This window comes from Poecilia latipinna, unplaced genomic scaffold (genome assembly GCF_001443285.1).
Source record: "Poecilia latipinna isolate Pla-1442-1.1 unplaced genomic scaffold, P_latipinna-1.0 Scaffold189, whole genome shotgun sequence".
In the NCBI taxonomy this organism is placed as follows: Eukaryota; Metazoa; Chordata; class Actinopteri; order Cyprinodontiformes; family Poeciliidae; genus Poecilia; species Poecilia latipinna.
Window position 1 is genome coordinate 179,707 of NW_015112805.1, and position 18,555 is coordinate 198,261.

Consider the following 18,555-nt stretch of genomic DNA (forward strand, 5'->3'; position numbering starts at 1 on the left):
TTCTAGCGCAGGGCATTCTGGGTAAATACAACCAAAGCAAGCTAGCCAGTTTGAGCTAACAGGAGAAATACCTGCTGATCTTCAACCAATGGCAAAAGAGAAATCCTACAACCGCTACAGTTTGACGCCACTCCATTTTTGTTTACCTTTGGTGAAGAAGGAAGTTGTGCTCAGTGTCTTCTCCAATGGCTTTTCATGGCGTTTTCTTCAGTGGTTCTTGGTGCAGCGCCGCCACAGGCGAGGAGGGGAACTGGCCTCTCAAAGCATTTGGTTGGTTTGTCTCTGCTGTGTGAAAGAGAACCAGCTGAAAATGAAACAACCCTTGTTGTTTTACTCCTAATTTATTACTCACTTCATGAACTGAAAAAAAAAAAGTTTTTTATCCATTGAAAAGAAACTATGATGCCAAATGACTGTACACATGTTTGACTCGGACATAATCATGATGGTGTAATGGTGGATTTGAGTTGTGGGCTGTTGGATAATTCTAGCACCGGATCAGGACTCAGTAGCTGAGCAGATGCTGTGATTAAATCCCAGTTAATGTGATGTTTGAGTGTCAGAGAGCCGCTCCATCCTGGAGAACCGCTTTCTGCTCTGACTGACCTGCAGCTCACTGATGTGGAAGGACGGCGGCCGTCCTCCTCCTCCCTCCGCTCTCCTGTCTTTCTATTCATTTGGCCAGCGTAACCATGGTGACAGATCACAGCACCGGGTAATATACATGCTGTTCCTCATCCTCTGCAGGTGTAACTTGGAAAAAAAATATGACAATATCACTAAACATTTTGTGGATTTCAGCTGAAAGGAAAATTCACGTATTACATAGAGCCGTTGCACAAAGAATAATATCAGTTTATTTGAATCGTTTATTTCTGCCCATTTGAACCATCAGGGGTCTGCAGCCACAAGTGGCTCTTTAGGGCCCCTAGTGTTGACTCTTAGTGACTTTGACCAAAAACAATAAAGTATGAAACAGGTTTTAAAAATGCAAGAATAATAAATAAGAGCTGTTGCAGTTTCTAATACCTATTATTTAGAGAAAGTTTTTTGCAGTATTTCTTTTATGCAGCAGCATATTGGAGCCAAAAATCTCTGAAGTGTTGAGATTAATCTCAGAAATTGTCCCGAAAAAAATAAAATAAAATAAAATAAAAAGACTTAACAAGTTGAACATTTGCTAGTTTTTTTTCCTCTAACAAATTTGCAACTTTTAAATCTCTGAAATTTCAGTTTTTTCTAGAAATTTTCTGAGATTGATCTCAACATTTTTGATTTTTTTCTAGCAAATCTTTGACTTTTGAAACTCAAAAATGTTCTCGTTTTTTTCTCGAAAATTTCTGAGCTTGATCTCAAAGTCTGAGCTTTTTTTGGCGGAAATTTACCCCTCCATTTTTGTTCTATCTGCATTGGCCTAATCATATTTCATTTTATTTTAGTCTTGCCTAAATAACTCCTGAGCTTTTTTTTTTAAATTCTTATTTGAAGATTTAAAGAAAATCTATGCATTCACATTTATAGAAATGTTTGATTTTCAGAAAAGTTCTAGTTGTTTTTCTTTCATTTAAAAAAATAAATCTTAAAGATATGGATTTTTTTTTAAAAAAATGGACAGACTGCACAGTGTGTGCTGTCAGAAGCTGCTCCATGGTTCTGCATGGAGGCCCAGCCTGAGGGTCGCTCAGGAGGCCCAGGCTGCTGTTTCATACGACAAGTGAACCAAACCGACAACCTCATGTACTTCAGTGGACATAAGTCCACACAATGAAAATACCCCGACGCTAAGCTTTTACTCACATACAACCTGCTATTCAACTAAAACACAAACACCTGTTTGACGGACAAACGTAAAGCAAGACAAGAAGACCTGCATTAATCAGATGATGTAAATGTTAACGCCGTGAAACTGATTCTGTATTTAAGCAGCTTTTAGTTTCATTTCAACATTCAGCCGTCTTGAAATCATAAACATAACTGGACAAAATATCGGACAGCTTGGACGCGACAGAGACTGGACATTTAGATGAGACAGAAACTGTTTGCAAACGTTTTTATGGTGCTTGACTAGGAGACAAAAAATAAAAAAAACTTAATGAATACAGTAAAATAGTTGCTTGGAAATAATAATTATAAGACATTTGTGTAATTTAAGTTTTTGTTTGTTTTTTTCGTTTTTGGAAAGGTTTTAAAAATGTTTAACTTTCACACTGGACCAAAAAGTCATAATCTCTGGTAGAATAAACATTTGGATGAAATAATTCATTTTTTATTTTGGTAACACTTTATTTGAAGGGGGTGAATAAGACTGTCATGACACTGTCATAAACATGACAACACATGTCATGAACATGAATAAGCCTTCATGAATATTTATGACTGTTGTCAAAAAGCGTCATTTAGTAAATTATGACACTTTTAATACAAAGTTGACATTATTCAAAATGTCTTTGTTATGACAACTTGACATTAACCAAGAAATCATTGCTGTTTAAACTTTACCTTTAATAACATAAAGTTACCTAATTTTTAAAGTGCAATCAGTAAAACTTTTATAACAAATTTATATCAGTAATGATTTCTTTGTTAATGTCAAGTTGTCATAACAAAGACATTTTGAATAATGTCAACTTTGTATTAAAAGTGTCATAATTTACCGAATGACGCTTTATGACAACAGTCATAAATATTCATGAAGGCTTATTCATGTTCATGACAGGTGTTATGACATGTTTATGACAGTGTCATGATGGTGTCAAATAAAGTGTTACCTTTATTTTTTTATTTTCCTGTTGGTTGGTCTTAGATTTTATTTCAAGTATCAATAAAAAAAGTCTTTAAAAGACTTGAATTTAACTTGACTTAAGCTGGAAGAACTAAAGCTTAGCAAGTTCACTTCATATCTTTATATTTAAGAAAAACTAAAGAACAAGAATAATGTACTTTTAAAAATTGTCGACTCATGTATAGTACACTTAATCAGCAAGAAAATGTTTGTACACTTTAAGTTTTGTATCATTATTCTGTTCTATGAAGTTTTAAGAATAGTTGCGAAAAAGAATTTGTTCACATTCAACACACCTGGTAAAATAAAAGTTAAATAAATCTAAAATAAAAACGAGGCTGTTGCACCTTTACATGTGTTTGCTCTGGACTGCTGAAGGTGAATGCGTTCACGTCTAACTGAAGGTGACTTCTGGTCCACATGAAGCACAAAAACAGTGTTGCAGAGAAATGTCTTATTGACCAGAGGGGAGTTCTTTGAATTTATGACGTGCAACTGGTTTGGAGAAAAGAGTTTCCAGAATCATAAAAGAGAAATGGCTGACTGAGTCTGGCACGGCGCCCTGGGCGCCCTTGGAAATGTGAAGGTTTATCCAAAGCAATCTGAGCTTTTAAAGTTTATTCAATTGATTTTCAGCATTTCAAAAAAAAAAAAAGAAAAAAAAAGGAAACAAACAAACGTCTACAGTTACAACATTCCCAAACTGATTTTATCTGCTGTCAAAGGCTGACGTCTGCTAGCATTCAGTTACTGTTTAACATCAAAATGGGATTTTATGAGCAGAAAACAGCTGGTGAAAGCTCAAGTCAAACCTTTACAAGGAAAAATGAAGCTGATGTGGCGGTTTTATGTAAGATGCATCTGCAGAAAACCAAAATAAACAACAGTGAAGTTACATTGAACAGCCAGTAATGGTTTGAAAAGACTTCTAGTCACCACAAACAGACCAACTTTGATGACAGAGGATCAGCCTGGAAGGGACTCTGGGATTTGCAGAACAGACACAGCTCTGGAGAAAAAATAAGAGACCGCTCTCTGATTTTACTCTTTATAGGAATATGTTTGAGTAAAATGAAGTCTGTTCTTTTATTCTATGAACTACTGACATGTTTCTGGAAAGTCCAAGCAAAAATTTTGCATTTATTTGCAGAAAATGAGAAATGGTCAAAAAAACGAAAAAGATGCAGCGCATCCAGGCCTCAAACAATGCAAAGAAAACAAGTTTATTTAAAAACAACAATACTAAAGTTTTGAAAACTCAGGAAGAGTTCAGGAATCAGTATCTGGTGCAATAACTGAGGTTTTCAATGGGGTTCAGTGCAGTGGATAATATCTTTTCCAGAGCTCTAAGCTCTGATTGGACAACGTTACCTACTGCAGATTCCATGCAGACATCAGTATTCAGGTTGTCTGCACATTCTTAAAATGTCTTAATTCATGTATCTAAAATTAAGGCCTTAAATAAGTTAATCGCAGGTCAGGTCTGTTTCATCTCGTATATGTAACATTTTCTGTCAGGTGAAAGTTTGAGTTGTGACTTAAGGCTAATGCTAACTAGCTGCTAACATACCCTTGCTAGTTTGTTGGCTGCCTTTTTTGTTTTTGCATATTTCAGTGGAAATTTGTCTGCGGTTGGCTGGACGATGTTCGTCTTCACTTCTGCTGTCAACCTGTACAATACTGACAACAAAGCTTGGCACTACATGCTGTTGGAGAAGCACAAAGCAGAGCAGAAACTTCACAAGCTTTTGCTATGCTTGTTTGTAATGCATCATTCCATAGATTTATTGCTTTGAGTTTTTTGGCCTTAAATTTAAGTCAAGGTTGCTTTAAACTTGACTTGAAGACCTGCAGAGGCCCCGGTATCAGCGGGACAATCTGACGGTCACTGGAGGTCAGCTGTAAACCGGAGTGAACGTGGAATCGGCACGTTTCCACCGATAGCGTGTGAGTGAAGCTTATCTGTCTCAATTTGTGCCCTCTCAGCACTTTTTCCCAATGTGGCGCATAAACAGCAGGTGGTCCCATTCAAACAGTGTGTGGAATTATGGATGCCGTTATCTGGAGTAGTAAAATATTACACAAGCCCTTCCTCTTGCCTACACAGCCCTTTGAGTCCTGATCAGTCACTCTGACTAAGCAGTCTGTAGGTCAGCCGGAGGCCAAAGGTCAACCGCTATGCTAATCTGAACAGTTCACACACATTCAGCAAACTTGCAGTATGGGGTAAAGGGTATCCCCAAACCCCACCCCAGCCTTCCAGTCCAGAACCAAGGTGCATAAAGAATAAATATTACTTCTAATGCTCTGAACTGATCAGGATTTAGAACTTTGATGTGAGTCCTTCAGGTCTTTACTGCTGCTTGGCTAATATGTTTGTGTTGTATTCCATTCAAGTTGTTGTGGAGAAAAATAGATGATGGTCATTTTGACACTGATATTTAATATCTTTGCTATGGGAAGTCTTTTAAAAACAGTTTCATGAGATCTATTCAGAATAGATCTCATGAAACTGCTAGTTAGCGCTCATTATTAGCCATCAGAGGAAACGTTGGCGTCTTATTGGGGCGTTGAAGCAACATGCTCTTTACTTTGGAGCGACTACGCATATGTACGGCGTTTTGGGGGAGTCATGGTGGCGATTTTTTTTTTCAAGGCATAGCTGTGGGTTCAACACCTTAGAAAGACAAACTCAGTGTTTATGAACTTAGTGATGCTCTGAGACCCCCGGTGGAGAAAGCTGAACATCCTCCAAGGAGGCCAGTGCCTCAAATAAGCACGTTACTGCTGCATGCTAGCCGGCATGATGGGAACAAAGGGTTTCCGTTGCAGTTTTGTTGAAGTACACCAATTCCAATATGGCTGAGAGAAAAAAAAAAAATAAAAACATCTTAGTGCAAAAACTTTTTATGGAAAAAGTGATTTTTTTGTAAATAGCCGTGTTTCCATAAAGCAACTTTATTTTTGTAATTCCAATTTATGGTCAATGGAAATTCAGCTAGTGACCATGACGCATCACAGGAATATGGAGTGTTTTACTAAAGCCAGGAAGCGATGTCGGTGCTGTGGTTGTTTTTTTTTTTTTTTTTTCATTGTTTTTTACAGGACACATACAATATATCTAATATATTGTAACATCATCGGTTATAATGATATAACCGATGAATATCTGTTATCAGTTATAACATTATTGTTAGTATTGGTAAAAGATATTGTCATATCAGGGCATTCTAAAACAAAATCTCGAGAAAAGGAACAGTTGTGGTTCAAGGTGACTGCAGTCAGAGAGTATCGGAGGAACCGATGGGTCCAACATGGCAGCCAGTACTTACATCAGCCGTTTGTCTCTCTGTAAACAATCTTATCTGCTTCCATTGTAAATCCCGCGATAAAGGAAGCAGTCTTCAGGGACTTATCAAGTCCACGGGGAGATTATAACGGTGTTTTTTATCGATCGGACAGGGAAAGTCGTACCCGTTCAAAGGCTCCTTCCCTCCCATGTGGAACCCCATCGTCTACATGGACTTCAACAACCTCTTCAGGACGATGGACGAGATGGGCCAGGAGGTGACGCTACACTCAGTCTAGATCATTCACATTGCCGTTTTGCTGCTTCGGCGTCCCTCTGCAGTTTTCTCATGCTGCCATCTGAATCTGTAGATTCCCAGAGAGGCGCCCTGGAGAGCTCCCCATGCCTTAGAGTGGGACAACATGACCATGCAGGAGCTGTTCAACAAAATCTGCTGGACCAGGTGACAGAACTGAAGATTTCCAGTTTAGCTTTGTTTTTCTTTCTTTTTAAAAAAAAAATCTCTCAGCTTTTTAGCATCCTAAAACATGCCTGTGGTTTGTAAATGCCACAGAAATAAAATCATACCAAATCTAAATTGTTCCTAACAACACATGCAACAGCGTCACCAAGTCGGTAACCTCATTTTCCCCTGCTTTAAAAAAATTATAAGATCATTAAAAATGTAAATTATGCAAACAGTTGCAACCAGATATTTAAATACAGTCAAAAAGAAACCAGATTTTCTTTTTTTTTCAACCAGATTATCAGTCAGAATATCAGACACATCTGAGTTGAAAGGTCACACAGACAGAAAGAAGTTTTCACTCCTGGAGGAAATAGGATGAAATGTGAGAACGTCATCTAAACTGTACAAGGATGCGCCTTGCTGCAGGAGGGACTGGTGCGCTTCACATGTAGAAACCTCATGAGGAAAGAACATTATGTGAAAAAATAGACACAACATCTCTAAACATCAGCCAGGAGGCTGAAGCTGGGGTCCAGCTGATGTCTCACACAGAGTAATTTATCTGAAATGGGGTTTTTTCTGTTCATGAAAATTGTAGCTAATGCAATTTTCATGAATTAGCTACAATTTTCAGAAATTGCAGAAATTGAGAATATGACGTTAGACCAAACCGAAAAGCATCTTTAGAGGTGGAAATGTCAACCGTGAAAAAAAAGCTTATTACTTCAATAAAAACCAGTACCATGCGCTTCATGCATTTTTTTCCGTTCCCCTGTTTCCCTCCACAGTGCAGTTCGCCGCTTCGCCACCCTGTTTGTCAACGTGAACGTGACCTCTGAACCCCACGAGGTGTCGGCCCTGTGGTTCCTCTGGTACGTGAAGCAGTGCGGGGGGACGATGAGGATCTTCTCCACCACCAACGGGGGGCAGGTGTGTGTGCAGGGCCGAGTTTCTGTCATCCAAATGGAAGACCTCCAGGTTAAAGGGGCGGCATCATGTCAAATCGACTGTTTTTAAGCTGTACATGATGTTATAATGTTATTTCTTGATCAAAACATTACCATAACTCTTTCATGCATGTTTGAGAAAACATTTAATCTCCCGTGGCAACTATTCATGGGGTTGCCTAAACGCTTGAGCTGCCCAAGCTCCGCCTTGTCCACACAGCTCCTCCTCAGAGCTGCAGTTTCCTTCCGCACTCGCTCCTTTAGACTAGCGGCAGCAGCAGTTAGCAAACGCCTGGTGGAGCTGAGCATTCGCTGATCTTATCTTAGGAACTAGCCTTCAGCTCCTAAGAACGATGTTAAAGGCTTAATGGGGAAACCGTTGTGTTGGAAAGAGCAGGAGCTTCTTAAAGAGACAGAAGCCCAATTTCAAGGCGTTATATAGCAAAGTCACATGTCTTTTAAGTCTCATTTGATATCTACTGAATTTTTTATAACTGACAATAATATAGTTCTTCATTGTGCTAATTTGTACAATATGTTTGGAAAATGCATAAAACCGCCTCTTTAAATGAAGTAAAATCTGAATCTGTTTGTTTACAAATTGACGCACATCCTAAATTTGGGCATTATGAAATCCCTCCGCCTCTCCAGATGGAAGTACAGTGATGCAGAGCGTCCGGAGCAGACAGAGCCATGCTGGTTTTCTGGGTCTGGGGCCGGGGGCCGGGGACTGCTAGTGGCAGATCCTGAATTAGTCTTGGTGTTTTTTTTTGTGTGCGCTGCATCAGCTGAGGTTCATTACAGGCCTAACAAAGGCTGCTTTCTTGCGGTGCTAGGGGAAGTTCATTCCCCTCCAGAGCTCAGTGACCCCTCGTTGCCATGACGACCGGGGCCTGGGACTGTGTCTCTGCAAACTGGTGACGCTGACATCGTTTTACAGTTTTCAAGTTCTAAAACTTACACAAAATGATGCATGGAGGACAGCGGAAGCAGTCACTGCAACTTTAAAAAAAAAAAATCTGTTTCAAGTATTTATTTTTTTTAAACCGTGATGATTAATGTTTCGCTCCGTTCTCTGCCAGGACCGATTCAGGTTCAGCTTTTAATTTAGTCGCGTCTGACTGGCGAATTGCACACAAAGGCCAGAATGGAATCTGCCCAACGCGGTTTAGTGATCGGGGAAGGCAGAGACGCCGATGCCAAGCACAACGAAAAGGTCGCTGCCTAATCAATGTTGTGAGTCAGAGCGTTGGCAGCATCTCGTCTCTCTCCAAGCCCCCCAACCCCAAAACGAAGACAGTCTTCATGATTTAGCAGTTGCTGGCCGGAGCTCTGCACACGCAAATTTGCAGCGAAGGGAAAGGAGGAGGAGTGAAGATGGTAGTGCAGAACATCTGGGAGCAAAACAGATTTGATCAGATCCTCCACTGAACACGGCTTTGATCTGCAGGAAGAGCTGATCTCTGTGAGACCGGACAGAGGGGCGAGGATTTCACTGAGGCTTAAGAGAACAGTTTGGATCTGCACTGTGAAGAATCTGTATTGATTGTACAGCAAGAAATGCATTAGAATTACAGTAAAATCAACAGAATTACAGTAAACTAGTAAGAATTGCAGCAAAATTAACATAATTCTGCAAAACGAAGTGTTGTAGTAAAACTAACAAAATTCCAGCAAAAAAAATGTGTAAAAAAATCCCACAATTTTAACTCCTCAGAATAATTCTTCCACACATGAATCCCTCTAATGGAAGCGCAGAGGTTTTTAAGATTCGCCTTGAACTTTAGTTTTTCTAAACTTTCCCTCTTAGGTTGTTTATTTCATTTCAAACTACCTCTGCACACACCTGACAAACATGTAAAGTCCAAGGTGTGTAGATGTTTTATCCGGCGTCGGAACACACACACACACACACACACACACACATACACTCTCTCTCTGACTGGCGTTCTCTTGGTCGTCTGGTGAAGGAGAGGAAGTTTGCGGGCGGCTCCAGTCAGATCAGCGAGTGCATGGCCAAAGAGCTGGGTGACAGGGTGAAGCTGCAGTCGCCTGTCTACAGGATCGACCAGACTGGAGACGTGGTCGTCGTGGAGACGGTGAACAAAGAGACTTACACGGTGAGTGGAACCAAACCGCGGGGCGGCGGGAGTCGAGGAATCGACATGAATCGCAACTTCAGTGAAGATGGGACGTCGTGTAAAGCAGAACACGATGATTTATGAATCATTTTCAACCTGAGTTCAGGTGAACTCACTACAAAACAAGACATTTAGAGAGCCAACTGATAAACTTTATTGTTTTCTTTGAAAATATTCTCCTATTTGCATTTTGATCTCTGCAGCACGGTTCAAATCAGTTGGACAGAACCATGTTTACCTTCTGGCTAACCTCAGTAAGCTTTTGGGAACTCATTGTTGAAGCTTGTGATACAGCTTCAGTTGCTCAACAGCCTGATTTTGCGATTCTACAAACCTTTTCAAAAGTCTGGGCGATCAGCGCTGGTTCGGAGAGATTTCTCCAGGTTCTCTGAGTCTTTTGGTGACACTTTTGAGCTGCAGACGATGGAATCCTTCAACTCCCTGCAGTTGCACTTTGAGTAACGTTGTTCCTAAAACGTTGGAACCGTTTGCTTGTTCTCAAAGCGATGAACGTCTTGTGAACGACTGAGCCTCTGGAGGACGCTCCCTCTGTTCCCGTCCTGGCTCTCTCACCTGTTTCCAGTTAACAAACGAGAGATTTTTCAGTATTATTCAACTTCCCCAGTTTCTTGTTCCCAACATTTTTAGAGCGTGTTGGCGGCGTCAAATTCCAGATGAGTGAATATATTTATTGCATAACTGCAATAAAGTTTCCCCTTTGAACATTAAATATCTTCTCTTTACAGTGAGTTCATTTGAATGCAGGTCGAAAGGAGCTTTAAAATCATCATGTTCTGCTTTTATTCATGTTTTATACAACGTCCCAACTTGACTGGGGTTGGGGTTGCCTCATTTCAACTACATGTAGCTTTTAAATGATTTCATTCTGTTGCTGTTTGACCCAGACCTTTAGTTTTTTGATCACTTTCCATTCCTCCCTCTCTTTCTTTTTATAACTTTATATGTATTAACATTGTAGTTAAACTTGGCCGTACTGTGTAGCTTCAGAGCACAAACCTCAGAGGAGGAGAGAAGATCTGTGTTTTGCTGCCCTCTGCTGGCCGTATCTGTCCTGACTTGTTCTGCCGGCTTTTCTCCGCTTCAGGCCAGATACGTCGTCGTGGCAACGCCACCCGCCCTCAACCTGAAGATGCACTTTAACCCCGAGCTGCCGCCCCTCAGGAACCAGCTGATCTACCGCGTGCCCATGGGCTGCGTCATCAAGTGCATGGTCTACTACAAGGAGAACTTCTGGAGGAAGAAGGGTACGGAGAGCGGGACGGTGGGGGGCGGCGCCGCATCCCGGCCGGGGGGCGGCGGGTTCTAATGTTTGGTCTCGTCAGGTTACTGCGGCACCATGGTGATCGAGGAGGAGGGGGCTCCTATAGGCCTGACTCTGGATGACACAAAGCCTGATGGGACCGTCCCCGCTATCATGGGGTGAGCCGCCAGTTACAACCAGACCAAAATGTTCGAGAGAGAGAGAAACGGAGGAAAATACTCCCTATCAAACATGACTTAAAAGAAACTGGAGTGTTTAATTTAAAGCCTTGAAAGGCTCTTTAAGACCTTTCTGAAACTCTGTCTTCAGAAAGTCATCAGAACATGGCTCCTCTATTAACCCTTTAACTACATTTCACTAAGCAGTAGCTCCTCTAATGAAGCTCAGCTGATGCTCAGCTCCACCATGTGCTAATTGCTGCTGGCTAGTCTGAAGGAACTGAGTGGGGGGTTCATGGGTGAGGATTGCTCTGTGAGGCGAAAGCTTGGAAGCCTTGTCTGGAAGGTGGAGTTAGGTCAACCAAGTGTTTTGCACAGTTGAATGGTTGCCATGGAGACTAACGGATTTTTTTTTTCTAACATGCCTGAAAGAATCAAAGCAACACTCCAGGTTTATTTTGATGAAGGAATAAAATCATGACATGATACAAAGGTTTAAAAAGTCCATTTTGCATAATGCTGCCCTTTAAATCCATTTGTATATATTTTGTTAAAGGGTTAATAGAGGAGCCATATTGTGAAGACTTCAGTTTCGGATAGAGCAGGAGTTTTTTAAAGAGACAGAGGCCCAATTTCAAGGCATTAAATAATGAAGTCAAAATTTTTTTTAAGTCATATTTGATATTTACAGCATTTTCTTTTTTTATATAATAACTTAAGATAACATGTCACTGTGCTATAAAATGGCACTATGTGCTTGGATAACGCCCCGTTAATAATTTGAAACATTAAAATGACAAAAAACAAAAGTAATCAGTAAGGGGCAGTTAGTTTTTTACAGGCCCGTTTGTGCCCAAGCTGCGCTGAGGAAGGTGGCGCTGTCAGATCTAATTAATTATCAACAAATAAATCTGCATCTCTCCCTCTTCCTGCAGGTTCATTCTGGCTCGCAAGTGCAGAAAGCTGGCAGACCTGAGCAAAGAGGAAAGGTGTGGAAACACGCTGGCCATCAGCTGAGCTCAATCTCCCCCGCCAAGCTACAAGCTAGCTTTAGCCTGAACTCTGGTTTTTGTTTTCCTTCAGGCTCAGGAGGATCTGTGAGATTTACTCCAGAGTGCTGGGCTCAGAGGAGGCTCTCCACGTGAGTCCGGACACGCAGAACCACCAGCAGCAACACGACAGAACGGCTAACCCTCTTCTCACACGGCCTCTGGTGTCTTTCAGCCGGTGCACTACGAAGAGAAGAACTGGTGTGAGGAGGAATACTCCGGCGGCTGCTACACAGCTTACTTTCCTCCTGGAACCCTGACCCAGTTTGGCAGGCGAGTTATCCGCAGCCCACGCGCTTCTTGTTGCAGATGTTGAGTTTTCAAACCGAGGTGCTGCGCAGGGTTAAAGGCTGAAGAGCGAAGTGGGTCCAGGTTCAGTTCTGGTTCACAGGAAGGTTTCCTTCTTACTTGTCATTCAGTTCAATTCAAATTCAAAAATACTTTATTAATCCCAAAGGGGGAAATTAAGTATTAAATTAAGTAAATCTAATATGTTAGCTAGATGTAGTACAGTTAAAGTTACTTCAATTTATTTAATAAAGTAAAATCTTACTTGTGTTGGTTGATAAATTGTCCCAGTAATTATTGCAATAAATGATAATATTGTTGTCTTGAGACCATTTTCAAGTAATATATTGATAATGGCATAATAATAATAATAATAATAATAATAATAATAATAATAATAATAAATCAAGTTTTCTCTCTCAGAGTTTAATAAACTTTCATTTATAAATAAAACTTAACACTGGAACTGGTAGGTTCCAAATTAAACATGGCTACCAAAAATAACAAACAAAATGTAAATTTAAAAAACCCACTTACAACCTAAACTGTAAATAAAATGAAGTGTCTAAACAAGTTTACCCTGGAAAAAAAACAATCATTAGAATAGAAATTAATGAACTCAATTTAATTTATCAAGCAATTAATTCATTACAAAAGTATACTAACTTAATATTTCTTACATTTTTAAATTTATAAAAAGTTTTCTGCTACCAGCTCTTTTTAAGTTGACCAAAATATACATCCAAGAACTCTCATCCTACAAACTACTAAAAGGAAGTAGTTCTCATTTCGTCGTCTGAGGATTTTACGCTGTTTCCTTCGGTGGTTCTTGGTGCAGCGCCACCACAGGCGAGGAGGGGAACCGGTTTTTCACAGGGTTTGGCTGGTTTGACTCTGCATTGTGAAGAAGAGCTGCAGCAACTGAAAATGTTAACAAATGTCGCAACTTTGGTCCCAGATTTAACCGAGTCTCCTGGACTGTCAGGTGTGAAAACATTCTTAGTTTTAATGTACTTAGTGTTAGACTTTTCTTTATGCTTTGCATTATAAGCCAAGTATATTTCACTATGCTACTCTTAAGCATATAAAACACAGCTTGTAAAAAGTGAACTTCAAGCACACTGCATAAAATAAATCCAGCTGAATATATCACTTGTTGCTAAGGGGGATTTCAGGATGAGATCAACAGATGTAAGACATCAGGAACTGGAGTTACTTATTCTAATGAACATCTAAAGCAGTCACAATAAATCCAGCACATTTCCCACAACATTAGCGTGTTCCAGCAACACTAGGGAGCTTTCCAGTGGCATAAAAGTGTAGAAATAAAAAGAAGATGGAGGCTAACGCTATCAATCAAAGCACAAATACGTAAAATAACTCCTCCTTCGTGTTCTCTGTCGCTTCCTGTCTGCAGGGTTCTGAGGGAGCCTGTTGGCAGGTTGTACTTCGCCGGCACGGAGACGGCGTCAGAGTGGAGTGGCTACATGGAGGGGGCGGTGCAGGCTGGGGAGAGGGCCGCAAGAGAGGTCAGAGAACGCTCTGCATCTTTTACAGCCTCCCCCCCCACCAACGCATTTATGACCACAAAGACATAGCAACAAAAAAACACTTCACTATTTGGTAGAAGTAAGAGGGAAGTTTCACTTTCCAGCATTCTTATCGCTCCAAACATTCGGCCAGTGCTACAGTAGACGAGCTAACATCACCTCCTCCCTGAGCTTCTATTGGCGCCCGAAGAAATGCACAGCTCCTGGTCAAAAACAACCAATCAGAGCCAGGGGGAGGGTCTGAGCGCTGTCAATCAATGCTGCAACTTACCAACACAGGAATACTATTTATCCATCATCATCAGTGGCTATGCTAAGCTAACTAGTCTTAGCATTCATGGCAGGCTATGTTGGGGTGCACCGGCTGCAGTGTAGCATATAGAGCAAGTGAGCACGAGAGTGATTGACAGCGCTAAGACCCACCCCCTGACTCTGATTGGTGTATTTCTTACTACTGGGAGGACTGGGAGAAGGCAGAGGAGCTCAGGTTTTTTTATCTGTCTCACACTGTCACAATGTAATGATTATTTTAACAAATATGTAAAAACATCTTTTTTTCCACGTGAGTTACATCCTGCAGCTGTAAGTCTGGCTTTAGTCTGAAAGTCGACTTGAGTCTTTGACTCCCCTCGTCTGCTGTAGAATCCATAAAACACCATAAACTCGTCTTTATCATGTCACGACCCGCTGCTCTCACAGGTCTTGTGTGCGATGGGTAAAATCCACCAGAGTCAGATCCACCAGCCAGAGCCTGAGAGTCAGGTGAGGGTTGTTTTCACGTCTCGTCTTCCAGCAGACGCCGCTCAGCCAGCCGTAACGTCCGTCTCTTCCCCCCTGCAGGAAGTTCCTGCCCTGCCATTCGTCACCAGCTTCTGGGAGAGGAATCTGCCTTCGGTCGGAGGTTTCCTCAAGCTCACGGGCGTCTCCGCCGTCCTGTCGGCCGCCGCCGCAGCGGGCCTGGTGGCCTACAAAAAGGGCCTCTTCCCCAGGAGTTAAACTGCCTACACCTCGTCTTCTCACTCGTCTGAAACTCAACGGGACACGACTCAATAGAAACCGTATTCATGCACTTCTGGGGTTTTTTTTTGTTTGTTTTTTTTGTATTCTTTATTGGGGGATTTTGAAACGCCAGGCGATGAAAGGCAAACTCTCCAAATGAAGCAAAATCAGATTCACTTCGAGTGCAAAGAGTGAGCCGTTGTTTAGTCTTAGAGAGAAGAAGAGCTAACTGTTTAATTAGCACTTAATTTGTATCTCAGATTACTAAATGAAGGAAAAACAATCTGGAATCAAAATAAATATCCTCTACTAATGTTCCACACATCATTCATCCTTTTCGTGTGTGTGTGTGTGTGTGTGTGTGTGTGTGTGGGTGTGTGTGTGTGTGTGTGTGTGTGTGTAAGCTCTGTCCGTTTGCATGTGCACCTGATTTGGTAATTCTGCCTTTGTGAGTGTCTGTTCGTTGAAATGTGTGTTAGCATTTCTGTGTGTGTGTGTGTGTGTGTGTGTGTGTGTGTGTGCGTGCGTGCGTGCGTGTGTGTGTGTTTCTATTGTCTCTAATTACCTCTGCTGATTTTAGGTGCTGGTTCATTCTGACCTTTCTTGCTTAATGAGATCCAGTAACACTGAAAGTGAGTAGGGCTGTGCCATCATCAGTTCTAATAACATAGAGGACAATCAAGATTAAGGCTGTTCTTTTTTTTGTCATTTTGTGACCTGAATGTTTAATTAAAACGTGAAGAAAAGAAAAATAAAACAGCAGCTCTGTGACGTAGTGTGTCTCTTTGAGCCATTCTTGCTGCTGCTGAACGTTTTTATTTGAGGTTTTGCGCTAATCGGTCTTCAGTATTTACCGTCTCCAGGTAATGTTAGCTAAACAGAAGGGTATTCTCAAGTTCAATGTTTGATTTATGTCATAAAAATTTAATTGTATATGTAAGAGAAGTTGCTCTGACAAAGTTTATAGAATTTTCCTGGAGGATGTGACGAGACAAAATTTATGTTTTGTTTTTTTTTAATCTAAAGGAAGCAAATCTAAAGTAACCATTCATTTATTGCCTAAACTCACGTACATCCATGGCAGTTATTGAGGCTGTTGGTGTAGATAGTGGGGAAGTGGGGTTGTTACGGGGTGTAAAGAGCTGTGGTCACTCTATGGTTAAATTCCTACGGCTAAGTTTTGGAAATGTGTGAAAATCCAGAGCCATTTTTCACTCGAGTTGCAATTAATGAACAACTTATGTGTTCAGCTCCACACCGCAGAGATAGCTAGGAAACAACTGGCTAGCTGTAGCTGCCTGTGGCTAATTAATTCATTAACTGTAGCTAGTTTTAAGTTGTACGATGTCCCTATCTGGAGCAAATTAAGCTAGTTAGCTGTTGCATGTTATTTGTAGCTAACTGTGGACAATAAATTGTAAGGCTAGCTGTGGCTACCTAGCTGTAGCTATCTTTGGTTGATAATTTTTAAAGCTAACTGTGGACTTTGGGCTGTATATAGCCAGAGTAAACCGACTGTCAAAACTTGTGGCTATTAAAAAGGCAAAGCTGGCTGTGTTCTGTTGGCTGTAACCATTTGTAGCTAATAAATTATAAAGCTAGCTCTGAGTTATGAGCGCTCCCTAGCTAAATATGTTATAGTGATAACTGTGTATTCAAACAGTTTTCTTGAACATCCTGCGATAGTTTTCATTTTCACTATTATACGCTGAACTCCTGGTATATTCCCCGACGTTAAGAGGGCACAGGTGTCCATGATTAGCTAAAATCCACAAATACTCACAAAAATGCTTAGAACTGCATAATTTAGTAATTCACATACCAAATATACATAAATAAGCATCAGTGAGCACCGTGGAAATTGTCTGCAGTGGGTATCATACAGCCTTGCTTTTTTGCACTCTTAAAATTTTATACAGTCAATCAGCGCCAAGAAAAATGAATGCAGCTTCTGGATTGGCTGCTTTGCAAACACCAGTCAACTAGTATTATGTTATTCCAGCCTCCCAAGGTGTGTTTTCTTTTAGCTAGAATATTTTAGAGATGAACTACCAAAACATACAGTGAACAGGTACATCTGCAAATTGTGAACAATGAATGGGCTCCACTGTAACTGAAATTTTTATTGGAGATGGAAAAATCCTGGTAGTCACCCAAAGTTTGCCAACACCTAGCATTAACCAAAACAGTAATTTTAGTGTTGGTTTAAACTAAAAAGCTGCAAGCAGAATGCAGTTAATTTTCTCCCCCTTTTCAATTATCTTATCAGATCTTATGTGAAAATTTTCAATTGCAAATCTGCAGTAAAGCTTCAACTTTGTGGTAAGAACTGCATTATTTTAAACCTAAGATATATAAACCTAAAGATATTTTATTGATTTAAGACTGAATTAAAAATAACAAAATACAGGGTGGGGTTTCCTAAGGAAAGTCACAGTAGCAGAATCCGATCTGTTGAGGAGAACTTGTGTCGGCCGTGTTAAGAGAACTGTACAGTGTGTGGCTACAGTGAGGATCGTGTTCTTGTTCCAAAGACTGGTGTTTGTGACTGTGGTTGTGTCTGTTGTGCCTTAATGGACGTCTTGGTGTTTTGTCATTTTTCTCAAGTGCCTGTGTAACTCTGACTGTTTCGACTAGCTTTCCCCACACACTGTTAAAGCTAACGCCCACCAGGTCGCTGCCTCGAGGCATCTTCAGTGACGCTCAGCTCAAAATTTGATTTTTAAATGCCCCCTGTGTTGCCTGAGTTCTACCCTCATAATAAACTTGACTCAGGTAAAGCCAGGCGTATGAAGTAGCACTCTGACTGTTGGTGTGATCTTAACTTGTCTCCAGTGGAACCGAGTCCGTGTGTGCTTTGTATTGTGATTGCAGTGCTTCACCATGTGTCCCCTCCGCCATGTTGTAGCGTCCTCGTCTCTTCATGGTCGCCTCCTGTCTCACATCCGACCACCAGTAGAGGTTTTCCAACCATAGTGTTGAGCTGCGTATCCATCGCTAACGTGCGAAAAAATTTGTCGATATACAGCTAATGTCGAAAAAAAAACAATTTAGCAATTGGGTTGTTTCTGTAAAATAAAAAAATAAAAAACGCAATTAAAATCACAAGTGAATAGGTTTGTCCACGCGATAAGTCATCAGAGATCACAATGCCATGATAGTCCAAACATTGCAGTTTTGCGAAATAAACCAATTTTGATGCGACCGAAAGAAACCAACTTCATGCTAGCGCCAAAACGTTTTAACGAAAAATGAGAGCTTTTCCAAATTTGCCACGTTTCCATTAAGCAACTTTATGTTTAAAATGTCAAATTGTGCAAATGGAAATGCAGCTAGTGACGTTGCTCACATTTAAACCCATCTTGTTTACAGTCGGCTGATGTTGGTGAACAAACGCCAGCACTCTCTGTAGGTCTGTCATTTGAGAACTACATCACCGACACCAAACCATCAGCAAACATAACCTACATGGTCAAGTCCTTGTTGATTTCTTTCTTTTTTTACTGATTGTTTTTCTTCTTCACCTGATGTGCACACGAACCTCCCCAAACTAATCCTGTAACCCGTTCTTTGATGTCTTTGATTCCTCAAAGCAAGCTGG

At 40.8% G+C, this 18,555-nt stretch overlaps 1 protein-coding gene across 1 annotated transcript in view; it reads left to right on the forward strand.

Moving 5' to 3' along the window:
- Positions 1-17,006, forward strand: part of mao (monoamine oxidase) — a 40,058-nt gene extending 23,052 nt beyond the window's left edge. Inside the window, exons 4-15 of the mRNA XM_015030683.1 lie at positions 6,245-6,349; positions 6,443-6,534; positions 7,329-7,470; positions 9,458-9,607; positions 10,734-10,893; positions 10,972-11,068; positions 12,004-12,057; positions 12,152-12,209; positions 12,293-12,390; positions 13,823-13,934; positions 14,655-14,717; positions 14,796-17,006. Coding sequence (XP_014886169.1) covers positions 6,245-6,349; positions 6,443-6,534; positions 7,329-7,470; positions 9,458-9,607; positions 10,734-10,893; positions 10,972-11,068; positions 12,004-12,057; positions 12,152-12,209; positions 12,293-12,390; positions 13,823-13,934; positions 14,655-14,717; positions 14,796-14,951 — 1,287 coding nt within the window. The 3' untranslated portion in view covers positions 14,952-17,006. The remainder of the gene's footprint in view (positions 1-6,244; positions 6,350-6,442; positions 6,535-7,328; positions 7,471-9,457; positions 9,608-10,733; positions 10,894-10,971; positions 11,069-12,003; positions 12,058-12,151; positions 12,210-12,292; positions 12,391-13,822; positions 13,935-14,654; positions 14,718-14,795) is intronic.
- The last annotated feature ends 1,549 nt before the right edge of the window (positions 17,007-18,555 follow it).